At 35.4% G+C, this 17,628-nt stretch overlaps 2 protein-coding genes across 2 annotated transcripts; one reads left to right on the top strand and one right to left on the bottom strand.

Moving 5' to 3' along the window:
- The first annotated feature begins 39 nt into the window (after positions 1-39).
- On the top strand, positions 40-1,320 carry LOC103334834 (SKP1-like protein 1). The gene is made up of 2 exons (XM_008237807.2): positions 40-465; positions 970-1,320. Exons 1-2 carry the CDS (start codon positions 166-168, stop codon positions 1,141-1,143), a joined length of 474 nt encoding a protein of 157 aa, XP_008236029.1. The 5' UTR covers positions 40-165; the 3' UTR covers positions 1,144-1,320.
- Positions 1,321-2,923: 1,603 nt separating this feature from the next.
- On the bottom strand, positions 2,924-6,585 carry LOC148916127 (uncharacterized). The gene is made up of 6 exons (XM_089054982.1): positions 6,188-6,585; positions 5,853-6,056; positions 5,092-5,332; positions 4,510-4,700; positions 4,389-4,418; positions 2,924-4,269 (listed from the first exon to the last, which is right to left on the bottom strand). Exons 1-6 carry the CDS (start codon positions 6,383-6,385, stop codon positions 3,049-3,051), a joined length of 2,085 nt encoding a protein of 694 aa, XP_088911108.1. The 5' UTR covers positions 6,386-6,585; the 3' UTR covers positions 2,924-3,048.
- Positions 6,586-17,628: the final 11,043 nt, after the last annotated feature.

Raw genomic sequence — 17,628 nt, 5'->3', positions numbered from 1 at the left:
AAGCTAGGGTTAGGTTTACCTTCAGTGCCTATATAAAGCTCCCCAATTTTCACCCTCTGGAGTACCAATTCACCCAAACACACTCTCTCTCTCTCTCTCTCTCTCTCACTGCGAAAGCCAAAGAAAAGCTCTCGCACTTTCAATTCTCTGAAACCGTAAGGCGCGATGGCCACTGAGAAGAAGATCATAACCCTGAAGAGCGCGGACGGCGAGATTTTCGAGGTGGAAGAGGCGGTGGCTCTGGAATCGCAGACCATCAAGCATATGGCGGAGGACGACTGCGTTGACAATGCAATTCCTTTGCCCATCGTCGAAAGCCATATCCTCGCCAAGGTCATAGAGTATTGCCGGAAGCACGTTGAGTTTGCGGCCAATGACGAGAACAAGGACACCGTCAAGAAGTTCAACGATGACTTCGTCAACGAAATTAAGACCGACCAGAGTGTTCTGTTTGATACAATCTTGGTATAGTCCCTCAAAACCAAATCTTTTTCAGTGTTTATGCTTCGTTTTTGTTGCATCTTCTATCTTCTTGAATGTTGTGTTGAATTTTAGTTTTAATTGTGAGAAACTTGAGCAGAAAAGGGGTTTTTGTTTATGTTTCTTTTGGTGATACTTGGAAAAAGATTGGGTTTTTAATGCCTCTTCTTGACTGTTTGTTGTGGATAATGCTATATTATTTATCTTTAGGATTCAAGAACTTGAGTTTTAGAGTCTCATAGCTTTGTTAATTTCTATCTTTAGGACTCAAGAACTGCAGTTATTATAGTTTGCTGATTGTTGTTTTGTGAAATCATTGAATTTTGTAACTGGAGACATGTGCAGGGTACTGCAATATGAAATCTGTCATTGGTTCTGATTGTATATGCATCACTGGCTAGGTTTTATCAGCAGTTTTTGCGTATGCGACATTGATAAGGTTTTATTATCATCATCTTTTGACTAACAACTTTTTCCCGCCAATTTCAGGCTGCAAACTATCTGAACATCAAGAGCCTGCTGGATTTGACCTGCCAGACTGTGGCTGACATGATCAAGGGAAAGACACCAGAGGAGATTCGCAAGACCTTTAACATCCAGAATGATTTCACTCCGGAGGAAGAAGCGGCAATTCGTAAGGAGAACGAATGGGCATTCGAATGAAGTCGATGACATTCCTTGTCCAGAATGTTGATAGTATGCTAGGAATGTTGATATAGTTAGAGGGCCGTTCATATTTTGCTTCTAGAGGAAGGTTTACTCATCAATTTGCTGAAATCTTACCAAGATTTCTGTAAACCTCTTTTGTTATTTTAATATGAAACGGTTTTATTAGCTAAATTGGTTGCTGCTCTGTTTTTATTTTTATAAATTGGTGCATGATGTTTTTATTTATTTTTATAAATTGTGGTATATGCATGGTCAAGCAGAAAATTTAGGGGGCGTTTGGTATTATATTTAAATAAGGAACTAAAAAACTTTGATTTTTCTTAAAAACAAGGAGTTCTTAAATCTATTTTTAAGATTCAAAAACTTGTTTGGTATGCAATTTAAAAACTATTTTCAAATCTTAAAAATTTGAGAATTTGTGGGTTGTTAGAAAAAAAAATGGAAAAACATATATTTTTTGTTTTTAATAATTGGGGTGTTTTTTTAGTTGTTCTTGAGTTTGAGTTTTTAAAAATAAGGCTACCAAATAGGTTTTCTTTGTTTTGGACTTAAATTCTGTTTTTGAATTTAAAAAGTTGAATTCAAGTTGAATACCAAACAAGCCCTTATCTTTTACCCATTTTCAATTCTTTCCTATTTGCCCTGTAAATTGTCTTTCACAAAGAAAAATGGTTCTCATATTCATAAATCCTGAAGGGCAAACTTTGTCAAATAAAACTGCGATCGCTGGTGTTGATTATAAAATCTAGCAATCACTTTTGCTCCTATTCCTACCCTATCCATGAAAAGTGGATGGGTCTGACGCTATTTGATACAACCCCTCTGATCTCTGGTTTTTTTTGGGTCTACTTTTATTTTGTCAAGCCCCAAACTTGGGGTATAGTGGCTTTTGGTATCTTATTCGAATAAGGAACTCAAAAATTTTGATTTTTCTCAAAAATAAGGAGTTCTTAAATCTATTTTTAAGATTCAAAAACTTTTTTTGTATGCAATTTGAAAACTGTTTTCAAATCTTAAAAATTTGAGAACTGTGGGTTGTTAGAGAAAAAATGGGGGTGTTTTTTTAGTTGTTTTTGAGTTTGAGTTTTAAAAAATAGGGCTACCAAACAGGTTTTCTTTGTTTTGGACACAAATTCTATTTTTAAGTTTAAAAATTTTGATTCAAGTTGAATACCAAACATGCATCTTTTACCCATTTTCAATTCTTTCCTATTTGCCCTATAAACTCTGTCTTTCACAAAGAAAAATGGTTTTCATATTCAGCAGTCCTGAAGGGCAAACTTTGTCATATAAAACTGCGATCGCTGGTGTTGATTATAAAATCTTAACTCTCCCAGCTTTTGCTCATATTCGTACCCTATCTATGAAAAGTGGATGGGTCTGACGCTATTTGCTACAACCCCTTTGATCTCTGGTTTTTTCTGGGTTTACTTCCATTCTGTCATGCCCCGAACCTGCGGTATGGTGGCATCATACAAACCTTGATCTCTCTGCTATATTTGAGAGACCTAACGTTCAATGTTACATAAAAGATTGAAAACCAAAAAACTGATAAAAATATTAGACAAATCAAAATCCAGTGAAGGCAAATAATTCTGTTCAAAAAGAGGGTACCAAACCAAATTGTTTAGGATTCGGAAGTGAAAGAAATTCTTTTATCTACTAATGACAAATTGGCGTATTACCAAATCACGCGCATGTTGCCACAGTTGTAGATATAAATATCGGTAATCAAATCAGATGGGTCTATTTCTCAATCTTTCTTACTATTCAATTGAAAATGTTGATTCATCTATTATTATAGACAATACTAACAAAAATAGAGTAACTTGAGTAAGAAATCAATTCATCATTTGTGACATATACCAATCCAAGCAAATAGAAAAAATAAAATAAAATCTAACAGCCTGCATCATGCAACATGCTTCGATATAGTTCAGAGGAAGCAGTGGCTGCACAAAGCTTTGCAGTGAGATTGGTTTTGCCTTCTTCGAGCATTCGACATTTCTCTTCAAGCTCATAAACACGGTTATGATAGGAACTAGCCAAAATAATTTCATCCTGAAGCTGTCTAGCAAGCTCATTGTTTTTTTCCATAAACCTGAGGGAGTTTTCTTCACAGTCACGGAAACAAGCTCTATAATAATCAGAGCACTGTGTTGCAGCACAAAGCTTTGCAGAAAGATTGTTCCTCTCTTGGTCCAACTTGAGGACAATTTCTTCATCATGCATCGCAACTTGATAATAGTATTGGTACCAAGAATTTGCTGCAGAAAGCTGTTGAGTTAGTTCAGTTTTCTCATCTTCCCATCTTTTTGTTAGATCTTCTGTGCCATTTTGCACAGTACCTTGGTTTTTTTCGAAAGCAGCAGTTAGAGCTTCAAGTTTTTCGGCAATTTCTCTCTTCTCTTGCTCCCATTTGTTGTTATCTACTTCGTAAGCATAAAGCCTTGCCAGCATGTCTTTCTCTAACTTGAAGTGCTTCTCTAGCTCACCAACCAAAGTTTCAGACTTCCGATTCGCTTCAAGACGCATTGCATTAAGCTTTTGATTATGCATTTCCCACACATGGAGAGAATCTTTATATATAAGTCTCTCTGACTCCTCCAAAAATTCCTTTTCTCTCTTCAAAATACTATTTTCAGCCTTTAATCTCTCAACTTCTTCAATGTCCACAACTTCCTCCTCAGTATAGATTCTTACATTTTCAGCTGTTGTGGTCTTCAGTTCATTCTCAATCTCACTGCTCCCATTGCCACTGAGATGAGAAACTTCATCAGCTTTCCTCCGTTCTTCTTTCCAGTTCAAAAAACTTCCCAATTCTGGCAAAATCAAACGTTCCCGTTCTTTTGCTGCTTCTCGGTGATCAACTTCAGATTTTTCTTTCAAATGGTCATGAGCTTCCACCAAATACTCTTCCCATATGTTATCTTCATCTTTTACTGCCTCTTCTTCAACTTCTGACTTTTCCTTCAATTGACCATCAGCTTCCACCAAATCCTCTTCCCATTTGTTATTTTCTTCTTTTGCTGATTCTTGGTGATTTTCTAAATTTTCTTTTGGTCCATCATTCTCTTTCTTTGGAGTCTCTTTCTCTGATTGCTCACCCTTGTTAGCTTCCTGCAAAATAAATAAATAAATGCCTAAGAAAAAGACTGATTCTCCATACAAAATGCAAGTAATATACATCTACTCTATGAATTCATCACTGTTGGATTAAGTTCATCTCATACTCTTACCCTTCTGTTATTTTCTTCTTTTGGTGCCCTCTGTTAACAAAATAAATGCGTAAATAATAGAGAAAATTCAAGATGCATGTGTATATGTAAGAAGGTATTGATAAAATGGATCAGGACTTACTCTGAATTTAAAAATAGTTTTGATAATCATCTGCTGCCACTTTGGCTCAATGGATAGAGCAACAATGTAACCAATGTTAGTCAAAACAAAGAGACATCTCGCTATTGCCAAGCTGTATGGGATTCCATGGACACAATGGAGTTCCAAAATCATTGTCGCAGCTTGCTCAATCCAAAACAGATATCGCCACACTGCGCATAGTCAAATTCAGTCAAGCATTAGTAGAAGTATCCCAAACAAAATTCTATATATATATATATATACACGTATATACATACAATATACATATGTTCATGTATGATTGTATGCTAAGAAATCTCTTATTAGACAGTTTGACAACATAATATGCTCATCTTGCAAGTCATTGATCAAGTTAACTCTCGGGACAAAGAATAAGATTCACAGTCAACCAACACAAATCCATCAAAAGAAATCTTATGCATTTGTGTAACGTATACACCACATGCATATATAGTAACATAATTCACCTTATCAATGATTCGGGTTCCCTGTCTAGTAACATAAAATCTCAGACTGTTTGACAAGAGAACAACATATATATATATATATATATATACATACCTCGTGTATTTTTAGCTTTAGCACTCAAAGGTGGCCAAAAGTTGTAGTCCAACGACATAGTGAAGGAAATTAAGTGATGAACGTGACAAAGACAAAAAATTCCACCCCCGATATTTGCAACAGAGGATGTCGAGATAACAAAGAACAAGCTCAAAAACCGGTCTAGAAAGAAAGCGTCCCCCTCTTGTGAAGTACTCACTGTTGCCACTTTTGTCAACGCCTCTGATCTCATGTTTGTTTCCTACAAGATTATTAGAACATAAATAAGGCAAAACCAAATAAAATGTGTAATTGTATTATAACAGACAGTAAACGTACAGCTAATTTCCAGTCTAAATATATATAATTGATCTGAAAATATTGGATTATTTTACTATATATATACAAAAACAAATATACAGTATAACTTATGCCCATGAATCTCATGGTACCCTCACAAGGCCTACCAGCTCAACATGAACTGCACATATACAAAAACGCAAATACTGAGCGCAAATGTACAATTCTGATCATGCTTATAGTTCTGGAATGTGAATCGGAATTGCATATTCCGATAAGAAGCAACTTGATCAATAATTTAGATTCATAATATAAAATACGCATTATGTAACATGTGTAAACATGTGCATAGTACATCGTATGTACGCGTCCAAATCTCAAACGAATACCATCAAATGTTACTTAATACTTATGCATGCATGCATGTATATATATATATCATAAATATAATTGTAAAGATTTATGAATGAACATGAACTCACTCTAGGGTTAGGGCTAAAGATTCCATTCTTCCGAGACTTGTGCCCTTTCGAAGGCATGAGCTCCATAGTGCTAGCAATGCATATGGTGGATATCACAAAGGAAACCACAGTAGGTATAGACCAATAGTTTGCAGACCCATAGGTAAGTATTAAGGATGCACTCCAAACTCGCTCAAGCCAAAAACAATACCAATAATATTTCGGCTGCATACATAAAATTATAAGTTAACACACAACAACACCAAAATAATAATAATTAAATTAAGAAAACTCTTACGAATAATATACGACATGTACAGGTGCACATGCAAACCCTAAATCCATCAAGTACTCACAGTTAATGGATCGAGTCGATGACGGCTGGAGAGCTCAGCGCGAAAATAACTAGTCAGAATGAGCTTGTTGATGGATGGCCATTCAAATTTGGTAAGGATTATCACCATGAATATGGCAAGCTTCTCGACCTTGAGGAGGACAGTATCTATTTTGGGTAGCATTTCTATGAGTTTGAAGACCTTTGTTGTCTCTGCCATTGTTTGCCTACCAAGAGAGGGTGAGAGGGAGAGGGAGAGAGCTAAGCTTAGGGTTTAAGAGATGGAGTACTACTGTATCTAGTAGACTAAGATTAATTTTATCTTCGATAATTATTCAAATTGTTAGCTAACTCTATCCTATTTAAGTGCATATGACGATTATCCTTACAAAAACTCATTTGGACTCACGCCAACACTTAACACCCCAAAAAAAAAAAAAAAAACTTTTTAAACACCACACAGTCTAGTGATTCTTCTCTTTTTAATATGCCAAATTGAAAAAAGAACATATCATAAAACGGTATATGAGCTCCTAAGCAGTTGGCTTGATTCCTCGAAAGGTAGCCACTGTCAAGCTATTGTCGATAGGACGAAGGGACCAACAAGGACGTTAAGTACGAAAGTGTAGGGCAAGTTCTACCAATAAGCTCGTATCATGTAAAAAATAAAATTTGCATTTGGAGAGTGTTGGAATCACTGATGCAATTAACAAAAAGTAACTCTGCAAAACGTGCCACCTAGGTCACTTTCGTAGTACAATTTTGAAGGAACAAAAATTTGCTATCTATCTATAGTTTTCCTCTCTTAACCATTGTGACAACCTATTGTGGAAAGTTGTCTCTCTAACATCAATGTTCCCTCAAATTCCTCTTGCATTTTCTTCAACATATTCTTGTATTCTTGTTCATATGCTTCTCTTTCTCTTTCCAGTCTCTGCCTCAACAGATACTTCTCTCTTCAAACTTTCATTTTCGGCCCTCAATCTCTCAACTTCTTCGTTGCCCTCAACTTCTCCCTTCTTCATCAAATTTGTTATCTCACTGACACTATCAATTTCATCAGCTTCCACCAATTCTTCTTCCCAACTACCATCAACTTCTTCCAGTGAATTCAAATCTTCCCAACTGTCATCAACTTCTAGAAGATCATCTTCCCGTTTCGTGTTTTCTTCTTCAGTATCAGGCTTTTCTTTCAATTGGTCCTCGTCTTCTTGCATCGAATCCCCTTCCCATCTGTTATTTTCTCCTTTTGATGCTCCTGCTGCACTTTCAGCCTTTTCTTTCAGCTGGCCATCAGCTTCCACCAAACCCTCTTCCCATTTGGTATTTTCTTCCTTTGCTGATTCTTCTTCAATTTCAGTTTCCTGCAAAGTTTTATTTATTTATTTATTTATAAATTTTATAAAAGAAAGTCAAATTCAATTGTTTTACATTTCTAATCATGCAGATCACATATGAATGTTGTATAACAAAACAAAAAAAATTGACCAAAAAAAAAAAATCAGGAATTACTCTAAATTTAGAAGTGTGAGTTGTAGAAACAGAGCTGATAATCCCCTGCATCTGCTCCCCCTGTTTTGGTTTGTTTTGGCCTGAGTGCTGTTGTTGAGGTTGTTTTTGGGCTGACTTTTGTTTTTGTTTTTTTTGGTCGAAAGGCTGACTTTTGTTTGGTTTCAAGGGTGTCAACAAAGTAAACACTGTTGGTGACAACAAAAACAACTCTTGCTATGAATATGTTTCGTTTAAGATGCAAGCACTGCATGTGGCAGATATCACCAAGGAAGCCATAGCTATATACCAATAGTTTGTAGCCCAATTGTAGAGCACTAGAACAATGGTGGCAGCTCTCTCAAGCAAAAACACAAACACATGTTGATAATTTGGCTGCACATTTATAATCAAAATTATTAGCAAGTGATTAGCAACAATCTCAAATTGAATTCTGACTTACTTAACAGAGAAGATTATATAAAACTCACAGTTGATTTAGAAACAAGTTGACGCTGGAGGGAGGCCTCCATGCATAAGAAAGTTGTGAGAATGAAATAGAAGAAGGAAAAGCATGAATTATGACCAAGAAAATTGCAAGCCTCTCAACCAGGAAGAGCAAATGATCTACTTGGAGCACAATCTCTTTGAATGTTAGGGCATTGCTCTTCTCTGCCATTTTAACTGCCTATGAAAAATACAGAAACCTTGCTGGGGGTTCTTGGGATTGAGGGAATTGTTCTTCTCCTTCTTTTATATATATACTTGACAATCCTAATTTTAATTTTTTCCCTTAAATTACGTGGCATTTTGGTATTGGTTCTACAACATCATTGTTTCTTGAAATGTATTTCCTATTGGTTCTACAACGTAATTATCATTGTTTGTATAATTTAAAGAATTTTGCTAGGCGTGGGTAAAATCTGGTTGTTGGATGTGCGGGCCCCAACAAGCATCAACGATTAGAGAAAATTTGGATATTATAACTACCGTTTTCATAGCCAAGCCCAATAAGCCCAATCTGGATATTATAACTACCATGTATAGCCGTATATTTAAAGCGTTTAGCCGTGCGGCTATACCTTTAAACCATCCGTATACATTTAAAGCGTATAGCCGCGCGTCTATACTATTAAAATTTTAAATAGTCTAGCCGACCGGCTATACTATTAACTAGTAGTATAAATTTAAAGAGTATAGCCGCGCGGCTATCCCTTTAAAATATTCGTATGAATTTAAAGAGTATAGTCGCGCCTGATAAAATATTTATAAATAAACTCAATCCTAGACATGTATTTATAAAAAAACCCAAACACTATTTAAATATAGAAACACACCCAAAATCAACCCCAAAGTCAACAATTGTATATTTTTTGGGTGTATTTATAAATGAGTTTTGAGTGTGTGTAATGATGAGTTTTGAATGTGTTTATAAAGTGTTTTGGGTGTTGGGTTTTTTTATAATTTCAGCTCCTATTTTGGGTGTTTTAGTGAAACTCCCTAAAATATTTGTATAAATTTAAAAAGTATAGCCACGCGGCTATACGATTAAAATATTAATATATTTTAAAAAGCCGCGCAGTCATACTCTTTAAATAAGAGTAAAATCTTTAATTGAAGAATATTTGACTTATGCAAATCGCATCAATCTATGTATTGGAGGATTTTGTGGAAAGCCAGCGTTATTAAATAACAAAAATAAGATGTCATACTTGTACTAGAAGCTTTCTTCTTTTTCTCCCTCTATGTCCTTCTAGTTTTGCACAAATCTTTTTCCTTATGGACTCGGAAAGTCTGAAAAGTTCGTTAAAGTGAAAAATAATCAAGTCATTATTTTATTTTGTTAACTTTCCATAGCCAAGCCCAATTGGATATTATAACTACCATTTTAAAGAGTATAGCCGCGCGGCTATACCGTTAAAATATTCATATAATGTTAAAGAGTATAGCCGGACGGATATACGATTAAACTATTCGTATAAAATTAATGAGGATAGCCGCGCGGCTTTACAATTAAACTATTTGTATAAATTTGAAGAGGATAGCCGTGCGGAGATAATAATAAAATATTAGTATAAATTAAAATAGTGTAGCCGACCGGCTATACTTATAAAATATTAGTATAAATTTAAAGAGTATAGCCGGGCGGCTATACTAATTAAAATATTAATATATTTTAAAAAGCCGCGCGCGGCCATTCTCTTTAAATAAGAGTAAAATCTTTAATTGAAGAATATTTGACTTATGCAGATCGCATCAAGCTATGTATGGGAGGATTTTGTGGAAAGCCAGGGTTATTAAATAGCAAAAATAAGATGTCATACTTGCACTAGAAGCTTTTTTTTTTTTTTTTTCTCTTTCTCCTTCTGTGTCCTAGTTCTGCACAAATCTTTTTTCTTATGGTCTCGGAAAGTCTGAAAAGTCAGTTAAAGTGAAAAATAATGAAGTTATTATTATTTTTTGTTAACTTTCCTAAACATGTAACACTTAACCACTAAACCTGCAAACATAGGTTAAGCCAATTGGTTAAGACAATGTGTTCATTCCATTGAACTCAAGTTCGAAACTCCTTCCCCTTAAAATATCGCCCGTAAAAGTGAAAAAAAATTTCAAAAAACCATTGAACTTAAAAGAACATTGTTTTGGACATAAGCATTATACAAGCATCAAAACACAAGTATTGATGGTGCTAATTTTCAGAACAAGAACAATTGGGCCAAAACTTAATTGATAACTCTGATTAACAACAAGGAAAAAGAATAATACATAATGAAGAAAAACAAGAAAATAAACCCTAATTATTTTTCTTTTTTAATCAAAATATATAACCTAGAATAAACCCAGCTTAAGTCCACCGCATCGCCTCATACTTTGCCTTCAATAAACTTGTCTCTTCCTCCCACTTTTCCTTCTCTTCTCTGTGCTTCTCCTTCTCTCTCTTCATACTCTCCTCAAACTTTTCCTTCTTCTTTTTCAACTTCAACTGAAACTCCTGCTCCAACTTGTCCGCCCATAATTTGTACTCCCCCTGTTTGGTTTTGAGGTTCTGCAATCCCTGGTCACACTTATCCCTGATTTCGGATAACAGCTCCTCCAAGTAAATAGCATCCCCAACACCAATCTCACCTTGTGCTTTCTCTAATTCTTGGTCTAATATAATCTCAACCTTGCCCAGCTCCTCTCTGTTGATTGTCTTGGCCATCACGTGTTCTTTTCTTTTGGATTGATCGTCACCTTGGCTTTAAGAAAAAGAAAAACCAGCTAGGTTTGATTTGTGTGACTCATAAGGTAAATATCCATGTCCTTATATAGCGTACAGAAAAGCCTATTCGGTATAGGAAACCGTCAGAAACGGGGATTTCAATTGGGAACATGATTTGAAAAATTCAACTTAAAAGTAGGAAGTCACAACATTAAAGTAGCTAAGCTTATAACCTAGATCAATTTGATATAGGGGGGAATCAAAGGGAAAGTACATGACACATATCGTATCAAATCAAGGCAGACAACGAGAATAATAAAAAAAAGAATATATCAAGAAGTATCAAGGACCACAACCATATCACATGTCAAATTTAACCTTGGGAAGAATTCGAGAAGGTTAATTGAGAATCTTACAAGTGCTATTGTAAATAATAGTGGAACACAACCAGAAAAAATATATGCATGTTGAAGATTGGCCATAAGAATTTGAGGTTAATTAATTGAGAATCTTATGCTTTCGCTTTTTTTATTATAAATGATATTGAGATAGGGAGAAATCGAACTTAGGACTTTAGGAACGATGATAAATGCTCTTAATCACTTGATCGCTACATACCCCTTACTTTTTCTTCTTCTTTTTTTATTTATTTATAAGAATAAAAAAAGTTCCTTAAAGCCTATTCAAATTTACTATGAATAAAATAAAATAAAATTCTTAAGTTTCACCAAAACCAAATATTTGCTTAACCTATTACGAAATCAATCAATTCAAGTTGTTCTTTTTATTTTTTGGGAGAGGAGAGAGACTTGTCTGGCCTAAGGAATGGGAGACCAAACTACGGAGATGGGTTGCTACTAAAGAAGTAGCCCTACAAACTTTCAACAGTAATACTAGAGATATCAACAAAAAATTGATTACGAAATGACATGAAAGTGGAATGATATGATTCAAAATTTTGGAAATGTTTTCAGTGCCTACAACATTACTATTTTCCCAATTATATTAGATTATAGTTTAGTAGTATTTTTCACTACTTTACTACAAAATGACACGGTACTGTTTTACTAAGTTTTCATTAAAATCTATAATATTGGTGTCCGATTTTTTCTATGGTGTGATATCGTGCTTAGCACGAATACATGGAAATACTATACTCGTTGTGTCATCATATCATGGTAAATTTCACTTTTAACCAGGGTCGTATCTCTGTTAGCCCATATAGATTTTTGGGCTAATTACAGTTTATTACTCTGTGGTTATACCCTTAAGGTATATTAGTCCCTGTCTTTTCAATTTTTATAATCACATACCCCGAGCTTTTAAATTTGTTACAATATGATTCCACCGTTAGGGTTTCCGTCAGTTGTACCTTTATTTGCTGATCTGGCATTTATGGGGCCCTCTTTTTCGCTAGTTTCGAAGTCCTTTCAAGGGCATTTTCGCACTTGGAATTTTTCCTCTCCCGCCCTCCAACCCCTATCTTGAGATTATGCCCACGTGGGATGGGCTGATTGGCTTGGAACTCGGAAACTTTTAAAATTTGTATTTCAACTCCTTGTCCATATAGCTCGATAGAAACAAGAACCCTAAGTTCCCAAATTCTCTCTCACACCAATTATCTCCAAATCCTCAATTTTTCTTCGTGAAGTAAGGAAATCTAGAATGATTGAGGCGCGTCGATGCTTTTGTGGTGGGTTTGCTCTACTGGAAACCTCTTAGACCAAAGATAATCCAGAGAGAAGATTCTGGACATCCTGCCGCAAGGTAATTTCAGTCAATTTCTTTGTTATTTGGGTGTAAGGGTTTCAAATGGTAAGAATTTTTTAATTGGGTGATTATTTAAGTTATTTACCTCATGTTCAGCAGAAAAGGTGTGGGTATTTCGACTGGTTCGATCCCCAAATGTGTGCTCAGTCAAAAATGATAATTCATGGGTTGTTGAAGAGGATAGATAAGGCTGATGATGAACTGAAGAGGTTGCGCAGGAGAGAGAAGCTACTTTGGTTTTTCATCGTTATTGGCATCCATATTGCTATGCTCTCAACAAATGCAAATCAACATAAGGGTTCAAGTGGAACGAAGACAGTACTGGAACTTGCTTGATGGTTTCAATTGCTTTTTGTGTACTGCAGGTTTTGTAATGTTGGTTGTGAAACCATAGGTTGTAATGTTGCTTGATTGATTACGTTGGTATGAACATATGAAATTGTGGATTGTATGAAATGAGAAATTGGAAATTCACGTTCCTTTTGCAAATTGTCCAAAATGAGTGCATGACTTTTAGTATTTTATGGAGGTAATATTGTACAAAATAACTGATGACATAAAAGAAGATAAACAAAGATAGAATGCATTGATCTTAGCCTGCTAACAAAATAAGAGTGCATTACACCAAAATAGGAGTGCATTACATAAAGCATTTCATACCGAAATGTCAAAACAACCCAGGCTCTAATATAGTTTGTCCATAACCAAAATAAAATTATACCAAAGGCAGACAAGAACCTCTAATGTAGTTTTTCCATAACAAAAATACATTACTAAATATGATTCATACCAAAGCCAGCTAACAACCAATGATTCATATCAAAGCCAAAAAACACCTTCCAATACAGTCTGTCCATACAAAACCTTAATTGATCATCCACTCCAGTTTGTGATTCTTGGACAGAAGCATAATTGCTACATTTGGTGTTGCTATATTTAGTCCTTTTTCTCACTCCAGTTGGATTGCTTGAATATGCTTGCAGATGTTGTTGCAGCTTTTGCTTTATTTTTGTCTCTATTTTCCTGAAAAAACAAACAAAGACATAATGCTATCACCTATTGTCACACAACCATCATCCCAACAAACAAATACAATTGTAAAGTGCAATTACCTTCAGTACTTTAGCCCTTTGCTTTGCCTTCTCTCTCATTTGATTCTTCCTCTTCATCTCAGCATCATAATTGTCAGGTTTGGAAGCTGGAATAGAAGTTCCAACAACAGACTTAGCCTTTTTTTTCTTTCTAGGTTGGTTTCTATCATTTGGTGGCTTATGTCTATGACATGTTACTCAATTATGAACCTTTTGGCCACATATACCACATTTCTATATAAGTGTCAGGCCCATGTCCTCTCTTATGGTTAATAGCTGGCACTGCATGCTTACATGAGACACTAGATAAATCTCAATTCTGGCATGAGCAGATCCTCTCATCCAAATTACCTTATAAATTGCCCACCAGTTGCAGTATCTAATTGGAACTTGGGTCCTCCAGACATAATAGCAATGCAATTAACAACTTGTTTTTTGTTGGTTTCAAGCTTTCCTAGGGGCCTGGGACATATTTCACGATCCCATCTCATCATCAAATCTCTTCTCATTTGTATCCTTCTCATCAACTTAACCGTAATCTCCTCCATCATTGAAATTATTGGCTTACACATAGCTGACATTATCCAGGAACTAAAAAACTCACATAGATTGTTCAATAGTATTGGACACTTCAAAGTAGTGTTGAAATGTGACCTTGACCAATGTCTTGGTGGTGTCTCTGGAGCTGTTTCACATTAGTAACATTTAGATTAGTAAATGTACATTGAGTTCAATTAAACAGAAAAATAACTAGTTATTGTTACATAATGTTCTTAAAACATGTTAGCCATTTATAAGCTTCACCATCTAATGTCCTCAACACTTCCATTGCCCTTCTAAACTCTGGAATTGTGGTTGCAAATGTAGCCCTCCACATTACATCCTTCAATATTTTTCCCTTGTATACCAAATAGAAGTTTGTGGAGAGATGCCTTGCACAAAATCTGTGATCACAATTAGGCACGACTTCTTTAAAAGCCTCCACCAAGCCTTGCTTATCACTTATGAATGTAAACCTATATTGGTTTACCAACTCAATATCCTTCACCAACAGCTGTAAAAACCATATCCATAAATCCTTGGTTTCCATTTCCACTTAAGCATAAGCAATAAACTATGTCATATAATTGGCATCTAGACCAACAACTGACAGCAACTGGCCTCCATAAGGACTCTTCAAATGGCACCCATCTAGTCTTATTACAAGTCTACATCCAGCCTTGAATCCCTTATTACAGGCACCTAAGCAAGTGTACATTCTTTGGAACACATGCCTTTGTAACAATGTATTGAAATCACATTTGATTTGCACTATTGTTCCAAGATTTGTGTTCCTCAATTCTGCAGCATAATCTCAAAGTCTAGCATATTGTGCAGTAATGGTACCTTCTAGGATTTTCAAAGCTTTATTCTTTGCCCTCCTAGTCTTGGACAATGATATTCCACTGTTAATATCCTCTACATTATTGCCTTCAAGGACACCATTGGTACAATGAGGTTTGTCTTCACCTCTTCCACAAATGTTTGAGCCAACCAGGAAGATCTTATCCATTTGTTTTCTCATACCCTGTTACATGTGTGTTTGGGATCTAGTCTCTTCACTTGTAGTATGTCTTCATGTTGCATCTTGGATACATAAATCTCAAAATGACAGTTCTCAGCTGCACAAATTGTCCTAATCCTATACTTCTCAAACTTCATCCAACATATTTCTCATTATTCTTTTATTGAAATGGCCTTCAGAGCATTTATGAAGCTAGAACTATCTGCAAACTGCATGCCAACTTCAAACTCGCCAGTATGTCACAAGAAGTATTAAACTCTAGGAATCTATGAGTTTTCATTATCCACAAAGTCTCCCACATCCGAAGGCTTTGGTACTTATTGCTCAATTTGCTCAACCCCACTCACCATCTATATCAACCTCATGTAAGAAGACTTCTGTCATCATCCTCATTAATACCGTACTCATTGATCTTTTTACTTCATTGATCTCAAATCTACAAACCCTTCATCAACTTCTGCCACTTTTTCTTTGCCTTTGGAAGTAGCTTTGTTTGTTTCATGTTGTACACACCCTTTATCAACTTCTGCCACCTTCTCTTTGCCTTTGGAATTACCTTTGTTTGGCTCATGTTGTACACGCCCTTCATCAACTGCTGCCACCTTTTCTTTGCCTTTGGCAGTAGCTGAATTCATTGATTGAGTTAGTTTCCTTGTCCTATGTACCTCATTGGAAGTAGATTCATCCAACCCATCATGTAGTATAATTGCTTTATCAAACTCTGGTAGCTCTTGAAGGATAACAACTGGACTTATCACATCATCAACATAATGATATACTTGTGAAGAATATCGGCAATACATGATAGAATTAGTATGGCTATTCAGAACATCATTGAGGTTGTCTTGATGATCCATGTACATGTTAATCATCCTAACCTCAGACACATTTTCATACATTTCAATAACTTCTAAGTCAAACTCCACCCTCATATTCAACCTTATACCAATAATCAATCCTACCTATGTAGCCCAAATACACAGCCATGCAGTCTATTTCAATTAAAGACATCTTGTCTTTATCCACATAATCAAAGTAAGTAACAATTTCATCCAAATAGTACTTGTGTATCAGTCTTCCACCATGGTGCATTCGAATGCTAAATAAGCAATCATCGTTTGCATACATAGATGATCCAACATTATGGTACTATTACACATTGCATGGATTTATAGACATACACAGAAACCACCAACTAAACAATTACCACACAGAAAAATCCAAGCAAACACTTTTAGAATGCACTTTACTATACCACCGAGATTTGAATTATTCAACACAATAAAGTCACTTTCCAGACCAAAAGCCAAACATCCACATGAGTTACAGTAGGACCACGGACCAACTTTGCTTACATAAAGGCCACTGACAACAACCAGAAAACCCCAAATATGCGAATTGGGAAACCTTTATCCCCAGAACTTTGAACTCATAAGCCTAACCCCAAAAAAACCCCATATTAAAACCATGTTCCCCAAATATGCGAACTTTGAAACCATTTCCCTAAAAAATGGAACTCAGAATCCTAACACCCCAAATAAATCAATATTAAAACCCTAATATCCAAATATGCGAACTTGGAAACCTTTATTTAGAAAAACAAAATTCAAATAAAACCTAAATCCCTACATACTGTAAACTGGATCGTCCTCTCCAGGTGGTCGTGGATCCCAACTCATTGTAGCCTTCTCTCAATTGATTTTGTGTCGTCGTCCTCTCCAGCGAAATGAAGGAAATCAAGTGGAAGACTTGCAAGTGTGGAAGATTTTTTTGGTAATATGGTGCTTAATTTTTGGTTTGCGCGTTGGAGGGCGTGAGAGGAAAAAATTCAAGTGCGAAAATGCCCTTGGAAGGACTTCAAAACTAGCGAAAAAGTGGGCCCCATAAGTGCTAGATCAACAAATAACGATACAACTGACGGAAACCCTAACGATGGAATCAAATTGTAACAAATTTACAAGCTTGGGGTATGCGATTGTAAAAATTGAAAAGATAGGGACTAACATGTCTTAAGGGTGTAACCACATGGTACTAAACTGTAATTAACCCTAGATTTTTTTCAAGAATTTTATAAATGCGATGTAGTATTTAACACAACTAAAAAAATAATAAAAAATTAACTGATAATATCGATAATGAATGAATAATTAATCATTTTAATTTTTTAAAGACTCGAAGAATGCAACTTAAATAGTTTTATCTTGTATTTGCATTGCATGTTTATTTATTAGCTTCTATCTTATGTATTGATGCATTTTGGAAGGTATATGGCTCATCGTGCTATCAAGTTTCTTTGTAAAGTAAATCTAGCCTAGTCCATTTAAAAATTATGAATCCGTCCTGCTCTT

Source organism: Prunus mume, linkage group LG6 (genome assembly GCF_029339155.1).
Source record: "Prunus mume cultivar Tortuosa linkage group LG6, ASM2933915v1, whole genome shotgun sequence".
Taxonomy (NCBI): Eukaryota; Viridiplantae; Streptophyta; class Magnoliopsida; order Rosales; family Rosaceae; genus Prunus; species Prunus mume.
Note: the sequence above shows the minus strand (reverse complement) of the source record. Positions and strands in the feature narration are given on the sequence as shown.